Here is an 11,542-nt window from a genome sequence, read left to right on the forward strand (position 1 = left end):
GTGTGTGTGTGTGTGTGTGTGTGTGTGTGTGTGTGTGTGTGTGTGTGTGTGTGTGTGTGTGTGTGTGTGTGTGTGTGTGTGTGTGTGTGTGTGTGTGTGTGTGTGTGTGTGTGTGTGTGTGTGTGTGTGTGTGTGTGTGTGTGTGTGTGTGTGTGTGTGTGTGTCTGTGTGTGAGTGTTTGTTGCTGTACTTACAGAGGGGAGGAGTGGTTTGCATGGTGTCCAGGAGGCCTCACAACTGCAAAACCATTCTGTGGGAGGAAAAAGCCAAAACTGTAACACCTTTCTGCTTTCAGGGGTCGCACAGTTCACATCTTCTGGCACCTGGCCAAATAGATGCTGTACTACTATGTTCATGTCCACCATCTTGCTACAGAAGGAGGGTTGCTTAAGCAATGTAGTCTTTACTTAATGGTAGTTTACCGCACAACCTGTTGCAACCTGATAATAACATAAACATGGCATTTACTGATAAGAGACACACCTTTAGCTCTCCTTGTGCCACCTTCAGTGCCAGGTCGGTGACACATCCTGCTGCGACACGGGAAGCTACCCACGTGTGAAGCTCGTTCCAGACTGTATCGATGTCAACCTGTGAGAAGAAAAGGGATGAGATACGTAGAGTCAGTCCAAAGTCAGCCTCAGATGACGATATTTTTTATATTCATCAAAACTGCACTGTCTTGACTGATCCATAAAGAATTCCTGAGATGCAGTCAGACCAGTACATCACAGTGACACTTAGAAATGCAATTCAGCAGGTTTAACCACATTTCATTAAGTCCAGCTGCTGTCGGTCAATGAGTCAGCTCATAGTTTTGTTTATGATGATCCATCAAATTGAAACATACATAAAATGAAATGTATTTTTAAACGCACTTTCTTATTTTTGAATAATAATAAATAATCATTATTTTAGTGCAGTCTATTCTTGTATTGTATTTGAAACAATGTAAATATATGGGAGCAGACCTTCTTCTAGTCCTTCTGTGGATGCTAACAATTGTATAGAGTCTTATTTTTTCCCACATCATCGTTCTCTTTGTTATTCTATAAGCCCCGTGTTGTGTTACTCCATGTTTCAAAACTCACTATGGTGGTGTGCTGTGGTGGAACAATGAAATCAGAGGAATTTCTTTTATCACAGACTTTGCCATCTTGTTCCAATCACCCCTCTTCACCAGAGCAGCCAAGGTCCGGAAATCCAGGCGGATCAGTCGTCTTATCAACTAACACCCAGCCCCCTCCTTCTTCTCCTTACTCTCCTCTCCTCCTCTCTTATCTGCCTTTTCTCATTGTGCAGATGTACAGACTTTTCAGGGCAGTTTTATCTGTGACCCGATCATCAGGCATTTTAGGTCTTTGTATGTCTCTTTCATTATACCTTCTTTCATGGTCGTTTACATTGAATACATTCTATCCTCCAACTTTAAACAATTTATCTCCTTCTTCTGTATTCTCCTCCCCTGTTTGCCCCCACCCATTCCCTCTAAATAAAGTCTAGCTTCACAGTCACGCACCCCTCCAAGCTAAAGTCTCTATGTATACCCTCTTTTCTTCCTTTTTCCTATCTCACCTTTGTACCGCCTTTGATTTCATATTTGGTTTCAAAGTTATCTTAGCCAAAAACAATAGCATTAGCAATTTGTACTATTATTAGTTTAATTGTGTAATGAGGTATAATCAGCCATGTCATGTTTGCTGTACGCAATTTGGTAAGTGGAAAGATTCCCACAGGACTTGTACTTTTAAAATGGGTAACAATGTGTGTGAGTGTGAGTGTGAGTGTGTGTGTGTGTGTGTGTGTGTGTGTGTGTGTGTGTGTGTGTGTGTGTGTGTGTGTGTGTGTGTGTGTGTGTGTGTGTGTGTGTGTGTGTGTGTGTGTGTGTGTGTGTGTTTGTATGGTGTGTGCGTGGCACTCACCCCGACTCCTCCACATGGTAGCATCACAAAAATACGTTCAGATAAGATTCCTGCAGAAGAATATGTGTGTCATTCAACTGCCATGGATGTTTATATTACTATTATAAGAGCATCATTATTTTATTTTTTTAAATATTGATTTTACCAGCCAGTTTACGGTTGTCCAGCTTGAGGCGGTTGAGGGGGTTGGTGCCGAACAGAAGAACATGTTTCTCTGAATGGACTGACTGCAGCTCCTCTAGAGTGGCCTTCCTACTGGGGATGCGCTACATACACACAGAAACAAATACAAACTGCTTATAATACTGACTCTTGGGGTATGGATCTTCCAGTGTGTGTAGTGTGTTTGTGTGTGTTTGTGTGTGTCATACCTCACACTGGCTCCTGAAACCTGTTTCATTTAGTCTGGACCAGATGCTCTGGACCCTCCCAGCATGCTCAGGGTGGCGGCTGTTGTCCCCGCAGGTACACTGGTGCTTCTGCATCTGAGAGTCATAAACCAGACCTGGACACACAGAGACAAAACGGAAACACACAGAAATAAACATTTAAACATTAGTTTCCTCAGTATTTCATGTTTTACATCATACATGATTTGAACGTAACATTTGTCTTGAAGAAATGAGGAAAGCGCTCCTCACCTGTGGTGAAGCGGAGCTGGGCTTCTGCTGCAGGGCTGGACAGGGACAGGGAAGGTATGGCTGTGTGTGGGTGTGGAGGCAGAGAGGTGTAGGCCGGGGAGGACTGGGTCCGACCCAGAGGCTGGTGAGGCCAAATGAATGCAGGCCCACTCTGGGAGTCCTGCTGGAGACCTGATCTAAGGATCACCTGCCTCTGTGGGTGAAGGGAATGAAGGAGAGTTGAACAGCAGTAGCGCATGGTCTGAACTTCAGACCACGCGCTACTGCTGTTCAACTCTAATTCTAATTTTAAAGATTTCTCCAGTTATTTCAGACTCTGAAGTAACTGGAGAAATCTTTAAAATTGAATGCCTCTCTCGCAAGTACTGATTATTTGGTCAATCTAATACTTCCTCTCTAGAACAAGCAGCTGTTAAAGAAAATACAGCGTAAGCAAGCTTTCTTACACAATACTGTAACTCTCCTTTTTTTCACATTGAATAAATAAAGCTACAGCGCCCTCTGTTGTTCAAAACATGTGTGAATGATTGTATATAAGCACTTCGGATGCAGATTGTAAACTTGTTTCTAGAAAACAAGTCAAAGCAATATATAATGCGTGCTTATCTTTTCCTTTAACATTTAAGTAACCCCCTTTGCAACCCCCATGGAATTAAGTGAGTTTATATCCATACCTGGCTGAGAGAGTGTGAGGGCTCGATCAAGCTGTCCCGTGAGGAGGTGGTGGACTCAGTGTCGTAAACTGAGTCTGGGCTGGCAGTGCTCTGTCTCCTGCGGAAGCTGTCCTCACACATGGAGCCGGGTTCTGAATCACAGACGGACCCGGGCCCCGAACCAGATCCTGATCCGATCTCCTCCAGGTCCATGTCCTCTGATAGGATCTGTGTTAGGCGAGGCTTCTCAATGGTCGTCAGCTGATGTAGGGTAAAGGTTTTATAGTGTTAACAAGTATTAATGTTTCCATTGTTCTCTTTAACATGCATTCGCATCAACAAAAAAAGGCATTGTTTATTTGTATGCAACATGCCTGCCTCCCCTCACCTTGCTCAGGTGTGCGTTCTGTTTGAACCTCTCCAGCCCGCTCTTGTGGTATTGCTGAGTCAGCGAGTGCTGGATGTGTGTGTGACGGCTGGCATGCAGCGTGAGGGGTGAGTGGCTGTAGGGCGAGGGCTCTGAGTGTGTTCGCTTCAGGGGTTTGTGGAAGGGAACTGCACCCTCCCTCCTGGTGGGGGAGGACAGGTGAGGCTGCTGCTGCAGCTGCTGCAGAGCAATGGAGCTCAGACCATGAACTGCAGGGAGGAGAAGAGAGAGCAGCAGGTTATCAGATGGAAAACAAAGAGGCTGGCCGATGGAACAGGAGGAGGGTTGGAGGTTTGAATATCTTTTTTCAGTTTCTTTGTGAAACTGCATTTCGGTCAAGCGCCAAGTAGAGGGCGCCCTTGTTCTGTATATTTTTAAAAGTATTATGGCAAAAATAAATCTAGACCCTTCAGATCAATATTGCTAAACTTTGTAATTTAATGTGCATCCACATTTTTCACAGCACATCATTTGACTAATTCAGCAGGAGGGGCTCAGGGGTAACACCACGACCCTGCACATGCAGATCTTAAAGGAGCTTATGACTGTATGAGTTCCACATGTGTGTTTCCTGCTAAAGACAAGTTAAAATGTTTGCTGTCAAAAAGTTAAATTATTAGTATTTTTTTATGGTTATTACCTACAGCCGTCGGCACAAGATTAAATCTGAAGAAGGAGGGCTAAATATTGCCCAATACTAAAATGAACAAACAAGGTGAAAACCTTCCTGCATGAATAACATTACTTCCTGACTACAGACAGTATAGAAAAACATACACGTCCTAACAGAGTCCCTTGATCTTTTATGGTGAAGTTGTACCACACCAGTTCCTGTGTACCTGTACTACGTTTGACGGAAACAGATCTGAGTTGAGTATTGGAAGTTGGTTGATGTCTTAGTAAACCATCCTTTCTTTGAAATGCCTTGTATATCCTTTACTTTGATCAAATATTCCTTATAGTTATTTTGTAATCAATTATTAACAATTCACCCTGCTTTGAAAGCCCCCTCTGTCTTCTTTGAAGGGTGTTTCAATATTGTCTGTGCTACTCTGGCCAGAATTCTGTGTTCATCCGTAAAATACTTGCATGTAAAGCATTGTGTATAATGTCACCCAAAGGATGCACTGGACATGTAAACCATCAACAGCAAGGTCCAGGGATTTTATATAGATCTCTTTGATCTACTGTAGCTTGGATTGAACTGATTTGTATATCGCTGTGGACTAAAGTGTCTACCAAGTGAATAAATAATAAATAAATAGTAAATCTGCTTAGTTCTCTATACCTCTCGGAATTCAGCGCATGCCAGTGTTCTTCACGAACAAAGCAACAATCAAACATTTGCCAAATATCACAGCAACAGGCTCCTCCCTGAAATATAAGAGGGAGGCACCAGGTTTCCAAACCCCCTTTTAGTGGTGGTGCCAGATCATTATTATGGTTATTCAAGATGCTTTGCATGAACCTTTTTGTAGTTGTACCGGATGATCATGCTTGCATTAATAAGGTCAAGTACGGTATGTGTGCTTGTGGATTTGTGGAATAATTAAGACTAGGTAAAGCAAGGGTGTCAAACTCAATTTCATCGCGGGCCATATTAGCATTATGGTTGCACTCAAAGGGCCGGTTGTAACTTTAAGACTATGAAAAAATCTACATATATAAATATATATAATAAAATGTATTATATTACATTATTGCCTCTGCATTGGATTACAATCGGATAGGGTAATAACTTTATAATTAACTACGTCTGAAAGCAGAAGTCCAGGGCAAATAATTGCAAGTCTCTTCAGTGCGCATGTCACAAAATTAGATGCATTGTGGGACATGTAGTTTATGATCAACGTGCTTCTGTAAAGCGGCATCTAACCGTATAATGAACAGATTATATTCTTTGCAAGCTCTTGCGGGGCCACATAAAATGAGGTTGCGGGCCTGATTTGGCCCACGGGCCTTGAGTTTGACACCCCTGATAAAGCATTTACATTTTGCTCTGTTTACATGCGCAGGGAAATGATAGCTAAATCAGGAATACATCGTGTTTACGAGTTTTGAAATTGATGTTGTTTTTTTACTGCAGAAATGTCTGATATTCCTTCGTAGGACCTTTTGCTATTTGACTTAACATTTACAGCTTCACAACTCACACGAGACAAGTTGTGTGTGCACCAGGCCCGTGTGTGGTTCCAGTATGAGCACAGGCTGCAGGTGCTGACCCAGGCCTGGATTGCTTCCTTCCAGAGGCAGGTAGACCTGATGCAGAGCCGATAGTGCATACGGCCGGTTGACGCGCTTATCAGCCTTGAAGAGAGGGGAGGAGAGGAGACATGATGGTAAGAAACGCAGGACAGATCACAAGGAAAAAGGAAAGCCCTTTTCATGGTTGCAGCTTAGAAAATGTGCATTAGTCTTAATGGTCACGTTAACATTTTCATCAAGTGAGTAAAGTACCACATGACTGATTCACTAGATATGAAAGCACCACAGATAGAGAGGGAAGTGAAAGCCTGAATACACCACATGTTTCTATAAGTGTTCTAGTGAGCAGGCACTTTTTTAGACATTCAGTCTTACACATATATGGCATGAATGTGTGTTGCTGTGATATGTACATATTTGTTGTTGTGAAATGGAAGCAGTATGTATATTGATTCTTGAAGGTATCGCTGCTCACCTGCGCAGGAAGTCCAGCAGTGATGTTGGGCATGACAGTGGAGTTGGAGGGCAAAGTGAAATGGGCCAGCAACCTCTGCGCCTGAATGAGATAAATATTCATTATACAGGATCAAAAAACATCAAAACACATATTTGCATAACAACGTTTAATTTGTCCTCTCTTTTTGATGTCATATATTAACTTCCACAATTCTGACTGTTTAAAAAAAAAATCCAAACAAGATTTGTGTGTTTAAAACTGATGACACCCACGCTACTGTAGGCCATCTGGCCTTCTCATATCTCCCTGTTTAAAGCATTGGACACCATTACTGCCCTGCATTAAACACCCCAATTCATATTCAACTGCTGGTCGTTGTTTTTTAAAGAGCAGGGGTGAAATCCCATAGTTTTTTAGAGTTACTGAATTGATCTTGTTGAGATCTACATGTCTCTTGTATAATACAGTGGAATTTGATTTTGTTTTAAATAATACAAATTTGACGCCCATCGATCCTGCTTTTGCATTTTTTAGTAAAACTATTAACTATTTATTAATTACCAATTTTCTCTTTCGAAAAAAATGGGCTACGCATACAGTAGGTCTGTCATCTTTAATTTCCTTTCATTCTGTTGTCGTCTTTCTTTGAGTGAGGAAACCGATTAAACAATTTGGAGCCTCTCCTCAACCGGACCGGTTCTCAATTACCTTCGCTAATTGTGTTCAAGTATTCTTGAGCAGAACGCTGATCCCTAATCACTCCTTATATGTAAATGCGGTTAAGAAAGTCTGCTATTAACAAATATCAAACAAGGCTCACCTCATGAGCCAGCGGGAAGTGCCCGTTATCTGAATGGAGGCTGTCGTTGGGTGAGCTGCACCCTGATGCTGGGTTGCTGCTGCTGCTGGTGGAGGAGTCTGCGTGACAGAAATCAAACACGCCCATCAACTCATGATAGCTAATAGTGAGAACAGTTGGGTTCATAGAGTTGAATCAAACTGCGTCAGAAACAGTTTGTATTGAAATCACATAGAAATAGAAATGGCATATCAAATCAGCATACACTTGAATCACGAGTATTCCAGATAAAGATGAAGGTACTGTACCCAGATTTTCCGTCCTGTGCTTGACGGCGGGGGGGGCACTGATCTTGCGCTGCAGCGGGTTTGGCCTTGAACTGAGGAGCTTCTTCAACTTCCATTTCAAACTGGGCTCAGAGACTGCACACACACATATACACAAATCATTACGTATGTGAGGAAGCACACACTGACGGATATTCTTATCCCTAAAGTCATTACATGAAAAGGAAGCTCAAAGAAAGTAATGACAAACTGTTCATTCTCAACATGCTTTCACTCAGTAATTCACATACTATAAGGACCCACTCAATATCCATAACAAAACTAAGTCAAAGGAATCTGTAGCACAGCTGAACCAAGCAAATAACTCAGCCCTGGTCAATAGTAAAAAAAAAAGTCTCGTGTTTACATTGGTAAGCTCAAACAAAACAATCAATCAGTGGCCATCTCAGAGCAGATTAAAGGCAGCTTTGTGTTGTCACCCTGCCAAAAAAAGTACTGGAGGGTGTGGGTGTGCGTGTGCGTGTGCGTGTGCGTGTGCGTGTGTGTGTGTGTGTGTGTGTGCGGGCAGGGGCGTAGCACAAAACTCCGGGCCCTATCCAGCATTAGCTGACACTCTTCTTCTTCTTTGAATTATCTGTGTTTAGAGCAGACCCCTCAGGGCACCTGAGAGTTCTAAGGCCAACGCAAACAACACATGTGTGTGTACTCGCAGCGATGTACAGTAAGACGAAACCACTCCCCCTCTCATTCACAGGGTGAGGGAGACCGGTTCTGGACTCTCACGAGGTTCATTTTACAAATACCTTCTTTAGAGTTATATAACTGCGTTGGTCTTTTTGTCTCGTTGGCATTTTGATGACTGTTCGTTCTCTCTCTAGCCATGCAGGCCTGGTGCTTAATGAGTTTCCTGCGTCTCACTGGAAAGGGCACTTTGTTTTTCTTACGTGCAGAATATGTAACATAATGGCAGTTTGCTCACAACACTGAGAAGCATCGCGCTGAGCAATGTTTCCCCACAGAGCTATGCAGTCAGATGACTTTGAATCTTACTCGAATTACACAGTTCAGACTTGAAATGGAAAATCACCTTCGGGGCTTTAAGCTCAGGGCGTGAACCCTCATCACAGACACAAATAGGCAGAGGTGTCTCACCTGTCCTGCGCAGGGCGAGGTCTTTGCGCTGGTCACACACTGTAGGCTGAGACTTTGGGGACATGTCAGGAACCGGGAGCCTAGGTAACCAAAACAATATTGCAAAAACAACTTCACTCATGAACACCTGAAAATGCATCGTTACAAAGCTTAACCAAGGGCTGTTTTTGAGAAGTTCATGTAACGTTTCTGAGAGATGAAAGGTTCTCACAGGACAGCGACAAAGCATCAAGCATGTGATGAACTTATATCATTTGATGCATTGTTGTATATTATACTACTGTGCAGTTTATTAGGGAGTTGAAATGAGCACAACCTAAAACATACACAACATAAAGCAGTAATATAAATCCAAAAACATCATATACTTTAGTAAAACACTAACAGTGAACATTTTACTGCACAACTGAGCATTATAACTTTACATTTTTAGAACCACTATTTTACCTAACTAAGGTTTTAATGCAGACATCAGCGTGGACATCAGTGTGGTTTAATACATCTTTTTTGTATTTTCTGTTGTATTGTTATTGTATTACTTTCATCAAGGGAATAGGCCGTTCTTACACAGGGTATATGCAGGAATCCAGAAGTCGAATTTAATCCCTTTTAAGACCTTTTTAAAGATCTTTTCCATACATTTTAAGACCTCATCGCCACGTCGAGTTTTAACCGGTTACATTGGCGACACACTTTATCTCACATTGACTATATACAGTATTGATTGTCCTTCCTCCTTATCTTCCAACCATTTGGACGCAGACTTGCATTTCCCCATAACGATGTTGTTTAACAACCGGCGTAAACGGACCTCCGCGCTATCAAACAGTGAGCGTGCGATGTCCTGTTCAGATGACGTCAAATCCAACGGGAGGCCATAAATAAACTCCACAGAATCACACTACACACCTACGCAATGATTACATTCAGGCAGACTGTAGAATACAACCTCTTTGGACAATTCATATACTTATTGAAAACAAGCTACAAAATGTAATACCTTGGAAAATGCCGTTTCATACTTTTTAATAGCCTTCATTTTCGCTAAATAGATTGATCAACTTTTAATACTTTGTAAGACCCCGCGGACACCCTGTTACAATATGCCTGAGTGTTTGCTAAATGTGTGATGTTGCACAGTCTAAGTTGAAAGTTAAGCATCATTGATGTGTTTGTCCGTTTGTCTCTCTCACCTGTATCCTGGGGAAGGACTGCTGTGGGTGGGGGTGAGCCTGTCATGGGTGGGATGGTTCTTCATAATGATGTGTTCCCGAAGTTTCTGTTTTACCAGAGGACTGGCCACAGCACCTATTCACAACAAAGTCACTTCATCAGGAAAAAGACAATGCGGCCGATAATGTAGAACAATGTTTTTTCATGGAGAAAAGGCACTATAAACAATATTTTGTATCAAAACCAAGTCAATAGACTTCTAAAGCAGGATTCAGGGTATTTGTCACTTTCCTTCAAGATCGCTTCATTTCCTCTACATGGTTGAAACTAAAAACAGCACAAAGTGTTTCCTGAAAGAGATGTGTTTGTTTGACTTTTGGTTTGATATGAGTACGAATTTCCTTGGAATCTGAGAATACATCACAGCGCTGTTGGAAATCCCCTTCTTTTTCACTGAAACATACAGTGTGTGCTATGACTCGGATGAAGAGCACCCCAACAGCCAACTGGTCTTACAGAGAACCTGCGAAAGCCCATTGCAGTTGTAACAAATACATTATTATGTCATACTCACTGTGTTCATTTTTACTCTTTTGTATCAGCTGTTGTAGCTCTTCTCTTTTCTCCAACTCCATGTTATACTGAGAAGAACAAATGAAGAGATGTGAACCCTGACCAATACAGTCTTTTTAGACTCGGCATGTGAGATATGCACAAAAAGAGACAAACATTGCTACAGCCACAAACACACTGTGCCTCAGATTTGGATAGAAATTCATGTTAAAATATAGAAATGTAGCACTACAGGTGAAAATCATCATCACTCAGAATCTAATGCTGAGAAGATGGTCTGTTTACAGTAACCTGACCTGCTTCTTAATAACTTCTGCTGAGAAATCATTAGCCTGTGTAAAGACTGGAAAATTAAGTTTAAAGAAAGGTGAAGGAAAATAACCCTAATTTGTAGGTTTAGCCGATGTATTCACGCTGCTACTGGGAATGGTTTGCGCAGCTAAAGCTTTCCGCTGTAACCGTCCAACGACACTGGCTCAGGACTTACCTGCAAGTGCTGCTGGGAAAACTGGGAGCAGTGCTGAGAGGTGAGGGGTCCCAGAAAAAAGGGAGGGTGGGGGGCCAGCATGGCCGAATCTAAGACTGGATGTAACAGCCTCTGGGTCACACTGAGGTCCATGGGCTGCTCCCCATGTAGGGGAAATGAAACCTGGTTGCTGATGATCACATCCACTACAGAAGGAGAGAAAGAAAGAACAATTAGATATTCATTTTACTGAAGGGCAATACTTTCTATGCTTATGGATGCCAATGTGGGGTTAGGATGATCTGTCTCTGGAGCATCTGTTGCTTTCCTTATATGTGACTTTTTTCGGTGCCACTTTACAATAAGACTACCCTTATAAAGGATTCATAAAGGGTTTATAATTAGGTTATGAATTAGGTTGTAAACACTTTATTAATCATTAAGAACCATTTATAAACCAGTTCTAACATAGTTTTCATGCATCAACACAGGCTCACTATTTGGCAAGATGACTAAGCCTTATATTGGCTACTTAGTGAGAATCAACTCAGTGAGCAACAGATACCAAGGATGCTGGCTGATGAAGAAGACAAAGTAAGCTAGGTAGCGCATTTCCACTACAGCGCGGAGGGCTCTGGCACAACAAAATGAACATATTTGACCGTGATTTAATTTTAATACATTTCAAAATGATGCTGAAGTAACAACATACTGATACCGGTTAGTAAAAACCATGAATTAATGCTTTGACAAGTCTGCAGAAAGACGGCAGGCGAACAACCTTTTA

The 11,542-nt window shown here is 42.0% G+C and overlaps 1 protein-coding gene across 1 annotated transcript in view; it reads right to left on the bottom strand.

Annotated features, from left to right (window-relative positions):
* LOC104950042 (histone deacetylase 7-like) overlaps positions 1–11,542 on the bottom strand; it is a 232,818-nt gene that overhangs the window by 10,657 nt on the left and 210,619 nt on the right. Inside the window, exons 2-17 of the mRNA XM_010776482.1 lie at positions 10,777–10,961; positions 10,291–10,357; positions 9,737–9,851; positions 8,544–8,623; positions 7,413–7,526; positions 7,126–7,223; positions 6,324–6,404; positions 5,797–5,950; positions 3,605–3,852; positions 3,238–3,477; positions 2,564–2,756; positions 2,294–2,427; positions 2,068–2,188; positions 1,923–1,972; positions 484–591; positions 195–250 (exon numbers count right to left, since the gene is read on the bottom strand). Of these exons, the coding sequence (XP_010774784.1) occupies positions 195–250; positions 484–591; positions 1,923–1,972; positions 2,068–2,188; positions 2,294–2,427; positions 2,564–2,756; positions 3,238–3,477; positions 3,605–3,852; positions 5,797–5,950; positions 6,324–6,404; positions 7,126–7,223; positions 7,413–7,526; positions 8,544–8,623; positions 9,737–9,851; positions 10,291–10,357; positions 10,777–10,961 (2,044 nt within the window). The remainder of the gene's footprint in view (positions 1–194; positions 251–483; positions 592–1,922; positions 1,973–2,067; positions 2,189–2,293; positions 2,428–2,563; positions 2,757–3,237; positions 3,478–3,604; positions 3,853–5,796; positions 5,951–6,323; positions 6,405–7,125; positions 7,224–7,412; positions 7,527–8,543; positions 8,624–9,736; positions 9,852–10,290; positions 10,358–10,776; positions 10,962–11,542) is intronic.

The sequence above is a fragment of the Notothenia coriiceps genome, unplaced genomic scaffold (genome assembly GCF_000735185.1).
Source record: "Notothenia coriiceps isolate Sejong01 unplaced genomic scaffold, NC01 NC01_scaffold00017067, whole genome shotgun sequence".
NCBI classification, from domain to species: Eukaryota; Metazoa; Chordata; class Actinopteri; order Perciformes; family Nototheniidae; genus Notothenia; species Notothenia coriiceps.